This window comes from Lepisosteus platostomus, chromosome 5 (genome assembly GCF_059453375.1).
Source record: "Lepisosteus platostomus isolate fLepPlt1 chromosome 5, fLepPlt1.hap1, whole genome shotgun sequence".
NCBI lineage: Eukaryota > Metazoa > Chordata > Actinopteri > Semionotiformes > Lepisosteidae > Lepisosteus > Lepisosteus platostomus.
This window is the reverse complement of record NC_142615.1, coordinates 39,432,749-39,447,985: the sequence shown is the minus strand read 5'-3', so window position 1 is coordinate 39,447,985 and position 15,237 is coordinate 39,432,749. Positions and strand designations below refer to the sequence as shown.

The window sequence follows — 15,237 nt, the reverse complement described above, 5'->3', positions numbered from 1 at the left end:
CTGCATTTATAACTTAACGATTTATAACCATAAACGATATTAATTTTGGAACTTAAACATACAGTATATGGCTGGTCTCGGTACTTTAAAGAAAACATACACACCAGTATTCCATTTCTCCCTAAACATTTTAAGCATCGAAGTCTTTAACTAACGCGATACCGGAGTCAACAAGCATACTTTTAGAATTTGATTAAAAGGGAATATAATATGGAATCACGTATCTCAAGAATTTAAAGACCAGACAATCGCAAACTCGTTTTCAATAAAATTATTTTATTCATTCAGCAGTTTGTGAGAGGGACATCCAGCAGGGAGAGACACACACACCGGTTTTCATTGACAAAATTGTTTTTTTTCAATTCCTCTTGTCTAACAGGAATGTTTTGTTTGTGGACAGACTGTTAGACAAGAGGAAAAGACCGCCTCCTCCTACGAAGCATTTCGTTGATCCGATCACGAATTCTTTTCCAGTCGTACGCAGCAAGGGTTGAGAATCTCCGATTCACCATCGTACTAATGGTTTCCTGGAGATTGCAAGGCAAGGCACTTTTGCCTCTGGACCCATCGAAATTTACAGACGTGGTCCACCCCCAGTAAATTTCAAAAGTCACAAGATTTCGAAACACGAGGGCGGCGTAGCGGTCGGCTCTTGCTTTCCCGTCTATGCCGATGCACTGCAAGTACAACCCCCCCTCCATCTCCTGGGTGATGGGTAGCAGTTGGACATCTGGGAGAATTATTCGTCCCATTGGCATCTGTGAATTCCGCTGTGCTTCCTGGGGGGAGATAGCCGGCGGGGACAGCATCAACAGATTCCTGCGCGGTGGTGAACTGAGAGGCCGGGATGGAGTGTCCTGAGGCGGTGTGTGCTCTGCGGGGGGCAGAGCTTCCGCCAGGCATTGCAGCCTGCGCGGCGGGGAGAGGCACTTTTCGGGAGACAGCTGCACAACTGTTTGACTGCTGGAACTCTAGCCTCCCAATCCTCCCCAGTAATGCATCGTAATGCTCCCGCTGCTGCCGAAATGTCTCCATACAGGTGCTGCTTCTACAGGTTGGCACCCTGGCCAGTGGCCGAGAGCAGAGACCCACGGCCTGTGGCAAAATAACATAATTCATGTAAGAAATAAAGTCACACAGTAGTATTCATCAGTCGCGGAACAGAAGTCAAAATAAACTTTTCTTTTTTTCCGTCTTACCGCTTTCTTTTTTATTGTCCTGGTGGTAGATCGTTTCGCCCGTGAGGTGTTTTCTTGAAGAACAGGCTACGAAGAAATAATTATAATTGAATTTAAAATTCAAAACGGCAATAATACCTTGTAATATGCGCTGTAATCACGTATTTCAGATGAAGTCTGCTGTATTTGCTTACCCTTCGCTCTTTGGAAGCTGGGGCGGCAGAAGCACCCCGTCTCTTCCCGTAAAACGCCTTGGTCTCCATACTGTACTATGGTCGCTGTAGTGCAGGTTCGCAGTTTTTTTTTGTGATGGGAGCTCACCCAATCCCTTGGTGTCTTTTATGCGTCACACATACTGTATTTCAGCGCCATATATTTCATGGATATTATGGAATATAATGGATGGATATCTTAGTTATCTTTCTAGTTCACAGGTTTGCATGCATAATTTAATTTTGAAAGCCACTGAGACATCAGGTACTACTGTTGTATTTATGAAAAAGAAACAAAACAAAAAACATACTAACAACTGTGCCATCCTACTCCTTAGTTAATACATTTTATTATTCATAAACAGTTAACATTGTTAGCAAAATATTTTGAATTATATTTAACCCTATTTTTTCTTTAGTTTTGTATTTAACTTATTATATGATAGTCAGACTTAATGTATATTTGAACAATGAAAATATATTTTTACAAGATTTTACATTAAGCACTTAAAATTAATATGGTTAATAATAGTAAACTGTAACATGCTGTAACAAGATCGGTTAAACTGCGAAGAAAATCCTTTCAGAGAAAATGTTTCAGGTGTGAAGAACATAGATCTCCAATGCAATTTCAACCAAACCTGTTCCCACACACCCTGCCCCCACTACCATTAGAATATACACAAACATTTTAGCGTTTCATTCTGAGCAGAAGACCCTCACACCTGAAGAGTGCTGGCTGTGACGAATTAAACGGTTTTATAGGTTTCAATCACAGACCATGTGACATAGGACTCAGTAAAGTAACACTCAGCGCCACTGGATTTGATAATACCTAACCAAAATCCGCAATATGGAAACAGAACCTGTGTAATTGTTGATAGATGATGTACTCGTAACATTTTTTCAAGACGAACTACATCATTTAAAAAATGACTTGTATGTACTTGATATCTCTAATCAATCCACGGGTCCCAGCACAAAACAAAACTAAAACGCATACCGTTTCGCGCTTCTTATTAGTTGCTCAAAAGTAATTTGACCGTATGAAATGCATAATATAAACCTAGAAACATATACGTGAGCAGTACTTAAGCACTGTAGTATCGGTGTGAAGACATACCTCTCAAATACTGTAAATCAAGTTAAAAATATCTCAAGACCGATTCTGGTCGTAATGAAACCATGTTTCGTGTATGTTTTCTTTTTCATCTTGAAATAACTCATTTCTAAATACCTTTTTCACTGTTAACATCTTCTAGCAACTTTGCGACAAAATATACACTCTGACAGTTCATCCTGCTACCAACATTAAATAAAACAAATCTTAAGATTTCTATATTTATGTCTTTATTTAGTGGTTTCATTCGAAGCTTACAATGTTTAGGGAGAAATGGAATACTGGTGTGTATTTTTTTCTTTAAAGTACCAAGACCAGCCATATACTGTATGTTTATGTTAAGATTTCCCTTCAGTGGTAAAATTAGATATGAATATTCAATACTTAAACGGGCACAGTTAAGACATTAAATAAACATATACATATTGTATACAGTACAGTTTGCATACGGTAATATGTTTATGTTACGAGATTAAAAAATAAATAAATAAAACTGAAAGGTCCAGCACCAGCTGGATTCGAACACACAACCTGCCAGTTGGTAGTCACGCACCTAGACCAGTAGGCTACAAGACAGCTTGCATAAAGAGGCAGGTGAAACAGCCCTACACAGCCCTGCCGCAGTACATACCGTTATTAAATTCTTGAGATACGCGATTCCATAATTAATATCGTTTATGGGCTTCACACGCGTTGCAGTATGCTCAGGCACTAAGTAAAAGGAGATGCTTCGTATTGCTTGACTAATTTTAAAAACTAAGTTATAAATATAAAAATTGCAGGCGCTGCTCTGGTGCGTCGGCTCCTACACAGTGCCTGTCTGCCGTAAGCGTTACAATATACATACAGTACCCAACACTGCTTGTACCCATCTGTCATGCAAATAAAACACCTTGAACTGAATTGAATTGAGGGGAGAAGGGGGGATACTAAAGCCAATACTGGCTCAATGGGCTTTGACGTGCTAATGCGTTGGTTTAACGGTCCGGGTGTGGCAGGCTTCCAATGTCAACTCGACTCGATTAGAAGACAATGAACGTATTTTAGCCCTAAATGAATTAATAGCAAACATGGTTTACATAAAATACATTTTTCCAAGAAAGTTTATAATAATACGATCTATAGTTGAAATCTGAGCCTACTTTAAAAATAAAGGAAAAGCATTTTCAGAGAGCAATCACGCTGTGTTTATGTAGAAAAAGTGATTAGGTTTATGAGCAATCTAATTACCTATTTGCTTAAAACGCTATATAAAATAAAGTTTATTTAGAGATGAATGATCAGTGTCGCAGTTTAAATAATGTGAGTCAGGAAACTAACACAGCGCCACCGGATTTAATAACGCAATAAAAACGCTATAAAATAATGTGACACAGTACAGCACAGTACAACAATACTGACCATGACTTTAGAAGCATAAATTACCTTACACTCAATTTAAACACAAGCTGTCTTTCTGTATGAACCTCTAAGCTGGTTCATACAGAAAATGTAGAAATGCATTAGCCTGATCATGATTAAAAAACACATAATTAAACACGCGTTTGCGATTTAAATCAGAACACGATTTAAATCAATATAAATGTTTATATTGTAACGCATACTGTCCAGCCTCCATTTCTCTATAAAAATTTACTGTTGCACACACACACACAATAGAAGCAGGAACCGCTGTCAGAAGGGAAGATATATTCAAAATATCGCAAATATCGATCATGTTGCGATATTTTGAAATATAAAAGTCAATTGATTGTCCATAATATCGCTTACCTATTTTTTCGAAGAAATGTTTGTTAAAATAAAAGTCCAGTACCAGCTGGATTCGAACACACAACCTGCCAGCTGGTAGTCACGCACCTAGACCAGTAGGCTACCAGACAGCTCGCATGATCAGGTAGGCGAAACAGCCTTACACAGTCCTGCCGCAGTACACGGATATAATCATACCGTTATTAAATTCTTTAGATACGCGATTCCATATTATATTCCCTTTTAATCAAATTCTAAAAGTATGCTTGTTGACTCCGGTATCACGTTAGTTAAAGACTTTGAAGCTTACAATGTTTAGGGAGAAATGGAATACTGGTGTGTATTTTTTTCTTTTCATGATAGGTGTCGCATTTTAAATCATTTTCGTAGTTAGAAATTATGAAACGCCCTGTTAAAAGCAAGGAAGTTTTTATGCCCGTTGAAGTAAAACAAAATGCCTGACAAAGTATGGCTTGGACAGATTCCAAGTGCTTGTACAAATGTGCTAAAGAAATTATACTTTGAGTATACAGCTTGTCCAAAGTCATCCATTATTAATACTATTAGTAATATCTTCAGTAAAGGCTTTGATGCATAAATATATCTGATAAAGGTAGGTTGTGTACTTTTTTCCAACTGAGCAATCTTGCTTTCATAAAATATACCAACATTTTAATGACTGATGATTAACATGCTGTAATACACAGTTCAAAATTAAAGGCTCAAATGCTGTACATGAGAGGTTAAGCTCCCCCTGGCGGTTTTACAAGGCGACGCCGGTTAGTTAGTCACGTGACACACGTGAACCGCGTGATACCCCGGTGGGTGTGTCGCGGTATGCCGCGAAATACCTCACCCATTTTGAATGGCTGCATCTGTATAAGAACATTATTCAAGATGCAACATGGCCCAGAATCGTGCATCGGGACAAGGATTAACATCAATTGAAAGTACTCCCAAATAAAAGATTTGACCGAAAAATTGAAAGAGTAGGCAAGTATTAAAACAACGCCATAAGTGCTCGATTTCCAGTCGCTTTTCCGGTTCAGGCTTTGTAAAATGACATGATCAGTGGAGTCATGCCGTGGTTGTGAGTTCAAGCCTCACCTGGAGCATCCCGGTATTCTGTCTTGACAGGTAAACAGTGTTTTGTGTTATTTGCTAAATGGAGAGAGGATTCTGTGTTAATTGTGCTCCTCCTGGGAGAGGTCAAGATGAGAAGTTCACGAGGCTGGTGGTAAATATCCTGTCCAGGAATATCGGGGGTCAGATCTATAGATGCAGTAAACACATCAGTGGAGACGGTGTGTCTGCTCTCTGTGAGAGAGCCAGGCGGAAAGAATAATCTGTGGTCTGGGAAGAAGAGACCCTCGTTGGGAGAGCGGCGCTCCTCACAGGAGAGAATGAAAAAAATCTTTTTCAGGGACGCTGATTGTTCTCTTTGGGGGAATTAAAAGCACTTGATGTGAGTGACCTCGAGGCGCAACGGTAGCGCGTCTGACTCCAGATCAGAAGGTTGCGTGTTCAAATCACGTCGAGGTCAGCTGAGGAGTTCGCAGGTGCTGCTGGTGTCGAACCCGGAAATTACACCATGCAGTTGGGTTTTATCTGTACACCACAGAGGTAATCTGAACGAAGTAACAGCGCAGTACAGAACACCCAGTCAGGAGCTTATGCAGCGAATCATCATGAACATGACAAGAGAAAAGGCACACTGCACATCCGTGAAACATCAAGTCCGACTTTAGAGACAGTGACATCAGAGAATGGAAGTTTCAAACCGCTTTTCTGTTACAGGTTCAAGCAAACCTGAAAGTTAGGGAATGTTTGGTCACTTTTGTATGAAAAAGTGTCTAAAGCCTGTAATTATAATTTGCCCTTCTTTTAATTGTGGTTGAAATCCACTCCCATGTACCAAGACCTTACAGTATATTCATGTTTACTTAAATGACTAACGCCATTGGACATTAGTTGGTGTTTTTTTTTTTTTGTAACGATTTGCTATTTCATGCAGGAAAGAAAGGAACCCAGACCCAACGTTTGCTTTCAGGTGCGGTTCATTTACATAACGGACATCTATTTCTGAGGAGCCTGATTTAAATCACACAACCCCGGTAGAAGTCGAATCGACAATCTTATAAACCGAAATCAGACGCGTTATTCATTAAACCACTAGCCCTTCACGTAAATGAATTGCACCATGGTGAGCTCAGCGCCGCCCCTAGTAATACCCCACCCCCATCTTAAATTTCTACGTGAGAAACGTGTTTTCTACATTTTTATCATTTTTTAAAAATCATCACTTTTAAGCAGACAAAGCCTTTATGTTTCGATCTGAATTTCTAATTGATTTAGAATTCCAAGAAAAAAGCGTTTTGTTCCACAACGGCATGAAATGATCACGTCTTTGACTCTACTTCTCTTTTGTAGTAAAGCAGACCTTGCTGAGTGAGTATTTGCTCTGGTAAATTAGGTCACGGATCATGTTAACTCACTTCTGCTAAACACAACATTGTCGGATTGTTTCGATGTAAATATAATCTCTGCTAAAAGCCCTCTTGAACTTTGCAGGAAATGTGCGTGTTTTAAACCATTTTCACGTATGAATTTTTATCTTCAGCTGGCCGTAGTTAGAATGCCTTATACACCCGTTGTGTATCCTTAGCAAAAATATTTTAAAATTATAACACAGAGTTGTTGGAGAACTTGACAATCCTTGACAATCATTATTAAATGAGCACAGTGCAATTACAAATGTACATTGATATTTTTGTTATATGTACTTTAATTTTAAAATATATAAACATAATTGTGCTGATATGGATGTTCATTTGAAGGATTTGAGGAATCTATAAAGGATGTCAGAACAACCAAAGAAACATTTGGGCATCTGCATATTTATAAAGATTAAAGAGCACCGTAAGTGTGAAGTTTGCACACACAAGAGAAGAAATCAGTTTCAATGCACGTCATTAAACTGATGGTGTGCTTATCAATCGTGCATAAAAGGTGTATAGCAGAGGATGGCTTTGCTCCATCGATCTTTGGGTTATGGACCCGGCACGCTTCTGCTGCGCCACTCAGCTATGTTTAACACAACTGCTTTTGCACCTGAGATGAAAAGTTTCAACGGTAAACGCAGACCTCACTGAGCACTTGGTCTTTTGTAGTACAAATCATCACACGCTGCTCTACATGGGCGTGTCTTCAAGATCGTTGAGAACCAAAGCTTCTGCCTTCCTGGCTACTGATTCTTTCTTCGTTAATTCCCAAATCTTCAATGAGAATCGGTGAAACGAAAACCAAACACATGTACACACTCGCGTCCTAGCGTGAAAGAAAAATGATGGAAGCGTTTGAGAAATAACAAGAGTAGTCTGAACAGCTCCAGCCTATCAACTGCTCTACAAAGTGATCGCTATCTCCACACCCAGTTTATAACACTGAAAATGATTCAGGAAGCCCAGCAAAGTTCTAAAAACAGCGGTTGAAAAGCGTCTAGATACATAAAATGACAATTTCTCAAAAGTAAAATCTTCAGCTTTTAAATATTGTCATCCATATATTTTCGTTTTTCTGTTTTTTACATAACACGATTTCGAGAGTGTCTTGTAATGAAGGCTGCATTCGAAAATGTGTATCTAAATTAAAATCGAGTTTATTACTTCTGCGTGTTTCAGCTTTCTTAGCGCTTGGGTCTCGATTCAAATATTGCAATGAAAGCAACAGGGGAGTAAGTTTTCCTTTTCTAAATCAAAGGTGATCTGCTCACAAGGAAGTATAAAAACGTCAGCGTTTACGTTTTGAAGACCGCAAATTGTCGAAACAATATTGCTTCATAAGCTAATAAGTAACGTTTCTGAGCACGCAATGTATTACTAATGCTGTTATTAATAAAAAAAGCTTAAATTCAATTAATGGAATTTGGACGGCTCAAAGTAGTCTTTTCCTTGTACAACTTTACTTGCCCGCTGAGTAGAGTTTAAAGCAACGGCAGCAGAAGTAGCAGTAATAGCAACAACGTGGTTAGAGTGTCACAATACACTCTATGAAAGAATTGCGGCTTCAGATCGTTTTGTTCTGTTGAAGCTGCCTACAGGCTCCGATTTGCTGACATTGGCTGTGATCTTTTTCATGAAATTCTTCACATATTTGAAATATTTAATTCGGGTTCGCCTAATACACGGTGCAAACAGTACCTGCAGCAGAATGCTGTGGCACATGAAGTCGTTTTGTTTATCGGTTGTAAGGATTGAGGAGCGTACTAGAAATCGAGGAAGCGAAAAGAAAATTAAACAGGAGTCACTTTTTGGATTGCTAATCCATTGTGCTCTGCTCGTCTAGGTTCAAATCCCATCCTTGTCATGGTTAAGGCCTGAGACGTGTGTGTTTTTTCTAAACGGTGTTTGCATTTGTTTCCTCTTTACTCCTGTAAACTCAGGATTTTTTTTCCTTGGTGGCAACAATACGCTTCTGTAAATGGTAGACTCTGCTTTCGAATTAGCTGCACCAGGCATTCGGATACAGAAAAACACAGGGATTTAAAATTCAGGAATATGAATGGCCAATGGCTTCTGTTCTGATATGATTGTACGAGAAGCAGGAGGAATCTCTTCTCTCCTATGGAGCATGAGCTGAATCAGGAGTGAGACATTTCGTATGCTCGTGCATATGTTAACACATGACCTACATCGTAAAACTAAATTAAAAACTAACATTAAGTTGTCAAAGACATTCATTTATATACAAACAATTGACAGACATAGTAATGATTCTACATTAACTTGTCCTGCACTGATCAGACTAATTGAAATGTATGAAAGCCCGTTTCCGCCAGGGACTTACAAAAAAACGCGCTATGGTATCGCAGAATTCCGACTAAGTAACTCAGAATTGCGACTTAGTAACTCACAACTCCGACTTTATATCTCACATTTGCAACTTCGAAATAGCCCATATTTCATTGTCTGTCCTTTTGTTATTGTAACGGATTCGGGTTCTAGCTAGCAAGACCTGGGTTTGAGCCACTACAGTGAGGCACGAAGTAGGGTGGGAGCGGCGAGGGCACAAGCCCTAGAACCCGAATTCGTTACAATAACAAAAGGACAGACAATGAAATATGGGCTTTTCGAAGTCGCAAATGTGAGAGATAAAGTCAAAATTCTGAGTTTTTAGGTCGCAATTCTATGATTCTAAGTCACAATTCTGAGATACCATAGTGCGTTTTTTTTACTCCCTGGCGGAAACGGGCTTCCATAGGTTCTCAGTGCTGCGAAGCAAAAGCAATCTCTGGAAAATCAGACAAATTATTATCAGATCATGTCAAAAGCTGATCAGTATTTCTTTACTGGGAAGCAAAGAAATGCTTGTATTACACATTTTAATATGATATGCAATTACACATGAAAAATAGTAAAATTATTTCCATTGCGGTACGTGTTGATAGAACAGCCCCCTCGATAAAAGAAAGTGTGGACGGACGTGTCGCATGTTCCGTACTCTGTCTGACAGCGAGTTTAACACACTTTCCTCGGAAATTAGAAACTAATTGAACAATAAATTAATCTGAGCAAATTTTACACGTGTGGGTGATTTAATTCTGTCGAAATTGCGTGGAACTCCTCCGCTGAGGTCAGATACACACGGGAAAGTGTTCAGGCGGCTTCACGGAGTCCCGCCTCAGACTGGAATCAGGTTCTAATTAGACGCTGAGAACAATCCGGGTCTCTGTATGTAATTGATTGTGTTGCTTGAGCGGTAGTGTGACCATGTGTGTGGTAGCATAGTCCTGCTAGTATAAAAACCTAGTCACGGCGTTCACACTTTATGCTCTCTTGCTTCAACATAGTTTTGTGGTTTATTTGTCTTACTTCTGTAGCAGTTTAGCGGGACGTCAATTTGGCAATGCGCTCGTTTCTCTTTATGCTGTGCCTGTGCGCAGGGGCCGGGCTCTTCGCACTGATCTCCGCCGGGCCGGCTGGCTGGGACTCTCGGGAATTAGCGCTCCAGGCCGACCTCCCGGCTCCTGAAGACGCAGCCCAGTAGGAGGACTTGAGCCTGGCAGATGTGCCCTCCGAAGACCTGTCTGCAAGCGAAAACGACTCGCAGTCCTTGGCTCCCGACTTTCGCTGCCTTCCCGTGTCCAGAGACGCGTACTCGCCCTACTTCGACAAGGAGAAGATGAAGCCCGAAGCCGGCAGCCGCCCCTTACCCGCCTACATCAAGAGCGTCCTGTTTCCTACCCAGCGAGGGCGGCTGCCGGCTCGCCCGGCCATCGGGGGCACCCGAGGAGTGGCTGTGTGGTGCGACTCCAGCAGGATGTACGTGAGGGTCAGTCGGCTCCTGTTCGGCTTCAGCTGTCGGCCATCGGAGGTGACCTTGGGCAACTGCAGCGTCAGCCGAACCACACGCAGTTACTTCTACTTCATCTACGGGCTTCACGAGTGCGGCACCGAGCGATCGGTAAGCGGGTCTTCATCTACAGGCAGTGTATCGATGTGAGCTGTAGGGCCAGTGTTGGGGTTGCCTTGCCTGTGAATATCCCTTCCTCTGTGACCCTGCAGGTTGTCCAGGCCGCCTGGTGTACTCCAACACTCTCCGCTATGCCCCGCCCTCCTCCAGTGCACCTGTGCATCGCTTCATTCCCTTCTCTGTGCCGGTCAAGTGCTCCTACAACAGGTAGGCAGGGCTCTGCTGCTGCTGAGAAGCCACTGGGAAAGTGTCCAGGAGCCCTTCATCCCCCTCTGTCATGCAGGTTCCACTACTCCTACAAGGTTGGCTATGTCCCCACGTGGGCCAGGAGAAGGACCTTCTTCAAGGACCTGAAGAACAAGCACAGCTTTGTGCTGCTCACCACCAACTGTAAGCTCCTTGAGTGAGTGGCTCCTCCTGCCTGCAAGGGGTGCTGTGTGCAGGTGTAATTCTCTCTCTCTCTCTCTCTCTCTCTCTCTCTCTCTCTCTCTCTCTCTCTCTCTCTCTCTCTCTCTCTCCCCCCTAAGGATGAGTACTTCCTGGGTCAGCCCATGTACTTCCAGGCCACTGCCTACTTTGCCACAGTGGAGCAGAGGCTGTACATCCACTCGTGTTACGTAACGGAGAAACCGGACCAGCACTCCCAGCCCCGTTTCCCCGTGATCGACAACTTGGGGTACGGACCCTTCTGGGAGGAGAGGTGGGCAGGAGCCCCGAGAGCCTGCAGGGGTTCATCCTTGTCCTTATCCCCAGGTGCATGGTGGACAGCAAGGCAGATGGCTGCCAGTTCAGGTTTGTCCCCTCCAAGCAGAAGGATGTGCTCCGCTTCACGATTGATGCCTTCCTCTTCCAGAAGAAGCTGTCCAGGAAGGTACTGCTCTCAAAGGCCGCTCAGCCTTCCTGCTCTACTGATCCATGGTCTGCTTTTCCATCCATGATCTAGATGTGAACCAGACTGTGGCAGCTGTAGTGCCTAGAGCTGCCAGCTTGCCTTCACTGATGGCAGAAGGCCCTTCTCTGTCCCTCTATTGGCCTTGATCCCTTAATGCTGTGACCTTCCCTCTTGTAGCATGAAGTGACTGAGCTGTACATGCACTGTGTCATGGCTGTGGCTCCTGCTAAAGCAACACCAGGGACCAAGTCCTGCACCTACAACAGGGAGGCGAAGAGGTACTTCTGCAAGGAGCCTGCCGTGGGTGCTCTGGGACATGCCAGGTGGAGGCCTCACCTGTCCTCCTCTCCTCCAGGTGGGAGGAGCTGTATGGTGACCATGAGGTCTGTGCCTGCTGTGAGTTCAGGTGTGCTGGCAGCTGGAATGAAGGTGGGTCTGGTTCTCTATCCCTTGTGGATGCATCTCTGCCCAAGAGACAACCATGCTTGGACAACTGAGGAATGATCCTGTGCTGGACAAAGGGGCTGTTTAGATGAGTAGACTGTGGGTCTCTGGGTGTAGCAGATCACTCAATCCTGGGTGTTGCTTGTCCACAGGTACCAGGAGCCTGGTGACCAGCAGTCGGGTGGCTGTGGCACCAGTAGAAGCTCCTCTGGATGTGGGAGCTTACTGGACTGAGGATGAGGAGGGAGACCCTCAGAGCTCCAGTGAAGATGCTGAGAGCACCAGTGAGGATGTGGAGGGAGCAGAGGACTTTGGAGATGTTGGCCAGTGGACAGGTAGGGTCTGGCAGGAGGAGCTCCTGTAGGGGTGGTGTCCTGCAGTGCAGCTGGATTGTTCTCCTTCTTCCTCCCCAGGTGCCTGAATGAAGGCTCCAGCCTGGCCCTTGTGACTCTCCTGCCTCCACTCGCCTTGTAATGGCAACATCTCAATAAAGCTGTGAAAGACCCTTCTGCCTGCCCTTGTTTCTTTATGGTTTATAGGTTTAAATGGTATGGAGGAATTCAAGGGAAGTGAGACCCATTAATCAATGGAAGTATTTGTGGGGGGGGGTTCCCCTTTCAAGAATGCTTCTTGTATTGCTGCCAATGAGGACTGAAAATGTCTGGAGTAATAAAGCATTGTACTGGGGGAAGATGGCTGCATAATTCTTTGAGCAGGGCAGTGTGCCTTTTTTTACTGGGGGAGAGACAGAGGTGTTAAATATACTGGAAATCCTCCCATTTCCGAGAGGGGTAGTGCTTATGGAGTGTGAGTTGCTACTGTAGTGCCCAGTAAGAGTGAGATCTGGTGTCCTATTCTGGGCTGCACAAACTGACTAAAATAAACACAAGGAAGGAATTGTCAACAGGGGCTTGGTGTAAAGTAGGCCTTCCCTTCCTTAGCAAAGGAACAATACTGGTGCCCAAACATCAGTGAATAATGGTACAGTTAGAATCTCGGAGGTCTTGTCTTATGGGCGTTGGTTTCACAGCAGTGGTATTGGACAGTCATGAGAAGTATTAGGATTGAGACTGGAGATCCCAGTACTTGACTGGGAAGACAGGTGTTCACAACCACCTCTACCAGCAGCACAGACTGTGTAGATTGAGACTGAACGCTTATTACACAAAGCCTCTCCACTGTTTCAGTGTCCCGTGTCATGGATTTCAAGTGAATCCTAGTCTCCCTTTGTGACTACCTATAATTTGCACAAATCATGATGGCCCACTACCAATGTCAATTTTTAGCCCTACTGCACTGCCCTATTAAAGCTTCAAGGTTTTAGGATAAACTGTTTTATAAAATGGTTCCAAAGGTGGCTTCTCAAAGTACTTGACATAATTACAATTAGAATACACAGGATATAACAGTTCCAATAGACAGAGGAGACCATGGATGGTGGTACTAAGGAAAGTAGAAGCAGAGGGGTAAAGAATCGAACCAGTTCAGTAAAGGCTCTTCTACAGAAGAAGGTGTTGAGTCTGAATTTGAAGGAGTTTAGGGAAGGTGACTCTGGTATCCTTGGGGAGAGAGTTCCAGAGCTTGGGGGCATAACAGGAGAAGGCCTTGTCACTCATACAGTGTAGACGGGCTTGGGGGACAGTTAGGAGACCAGAATAAGAAGAGCGACGGTTATGAAGGGGGGGAGTAAGGGTGATAATACCAAATATCACAGTCTTCTTTTAACACGCGTGCTGTGATTCCTCTATGTAGCAGAAATGACAACCGAGGAGCCGAGAGATCATTTCAGCATTTCGCGTCTGAACGGAAAACACAAACGACCAACTTGGAATGATTTGCTTTTGACGCTTTTCAAAGCGTTCTTTGTGCACGAGAACTGCGCCACCAAGCAAACTACATAAATATGAGAAAACATGCAAGAGAGTTCTCACTCAGAGTGTCGAAGGGTCGATGTATACTGGGGCTCAGTTGAAATGCAACGTCAGGACTTTTCCGAATTATGTCACACAAAGAGAGCACAGCCTTTTCCGCCCTGCCACATGTAACTTGGTAACTTCGCCGTGATCGTATAGTGGTCAGTACTTTGTGTTGTGGCCGCAACAATCCGGGTCACGGCAGAATAGGGGTGTCTGCTTTTACTACTTGCACGAATGAAGGCAAAAAAAAGCCAATTGATGTGAACGAACGGCGCTTTGCAGAGGAGTACTGCCTGACTGGATCGTTGATGAACGACAGAGGCCACTCCGACCTCTTCTCGGTTTTCTTCAATGACTTACTAAGGATCTTCTTCACATTCGCCCATGCAGGGGAAGCCAGTTACACCAAAGCAAACGCAGGGAAGTGCATTTCAAGCAGAGACCAGGAGGGACTTGTTTACACCGAGAGTGGTCGGAGAATGGAACAATGGGTCCCGCCCTGTTGCTGGAGCCGATTCTTGATGAGATCTTGGGCTCACTAAGAGGCCCCCGCTGGATGCTAATCTTTCTGTTGTTCTTGCAGGTCCTGCGCTGCTTTTGAGCCGACAGAGCTCGTCCTGGTCTGTCGGCACAGCCCAATTGCAAATGATCGGCTCCGCGTACAGAAGGAACGTGCGTTTGGTACAAGAATGCACGAAGGCACCGGAAATACATTGGGAACAAATGACCGGTCGCTCAAGACCTCTGTGAAGTACAGGAGCGTGCAAAACAAGGCTGTTTCCACCCGGTCTCGAACCGGGGACCTTTCGCGTGTTAGGCGAACGTGATAGCCGCTACACTACAGAAACCTGTAGGAACTGCTGCTGGTGTCTCGCTTGCGTTTCGGGCTGAGAAAGGGACGCGGCACTTTAGGCAGGGGGCGCTGGAGAGAGGAACAAAGGGCGCGATGAAACAAAATGCCGAAACCCGGGATCGAACCAGGGACCTTTAGATCTTCAGTCTAACGCTCTCCCAGCTGAGCTATTTCGGCGGTGCAGAGAGCACACAGCCACCTGCTCCAGCCTTCCTGTGTTACGGCATGAGCGCACCAAGAGGAGCGGGAGAGTGTTGCAGGAACGTCACTCAGAAGGAAAGGAACATGTGACCGCTCGCTCAAGACCTCTGTGAAGTACAGGAGCGTACAAAAAGAGGCTGTTCCCGTCCGGTTTCGAACCGGGGATTTTTCGCGTGTGAGGCAAACGTGATAACCGCTGCA

At 43.8% G+C, this 15,237-nt stretch overlaps 1 protein-coding gene, 1 long non-coding RNA gene and 2 other non-coding genes across 4 annotated transcripts; 3 read left to right on the top strand and 1 right to left on the bottom strand.

The window, feature by feature from the left end:
- Nucleotides 1–5,730: 5,730 nt before the first annotated feature.
- trnaw-cca (transfer RNA tryptophan (anticodon CCA)) lies at nt 5,731–5,802 on the top strand. The gene has a single exon. It is a non-coding gene; the product is annotated as a tRNA-Trp (tRNA).
- Nucleotides 5,803–11,255: 5,453 nt separating this feature from the next.
- Nucleotides 11,256–12,119, top strand: LOC148666385 (zona pellucida sperm-binding protein 3-like). The gene is made up of 4 exons (XM_088632916.1): nt 11,256–11,406; nt 11,484–11,601; nt 11,800–11,900; nt 11,978–12,119. The coding sequence occupies exons 1-4, from the start codon at nt 11,282–11,284 to the stop codon at nt 12,117–12,119; spliced, it is 486 nt and encodes a 161-aa protein (XP_088489042.1). The 5' UTR covers nt 11,256–11,281.
- Nucleotides 12,120–12,221: 102 nt separating this feature from the next.
- On the top strand, nt 12,222–12,571 carry LOC148666384 (uncharacterized). The gene is made up of 2 exons (XR_015936633.1): nt 12,222–12,401; nt 12,480–12,571. It is a non-coding gene; the product is annotated as an uncharacterized LOC148666384 (long non-coding RNA).
- A 2,368-nt stretch (nt 12,572–14,939) lies between these two features.
- Nucleotides 14,940–15,012, bottom strand: trnaf-gaa (transfer RNA phenylalanine (anticodon GAA)). The gene has a single exon. It is a non-coding gene; the product is annotated as a tRNA-Phe (tRNA).
- Nucleotides 15,013–15,237: the final 225 nt, after the last annotated feature.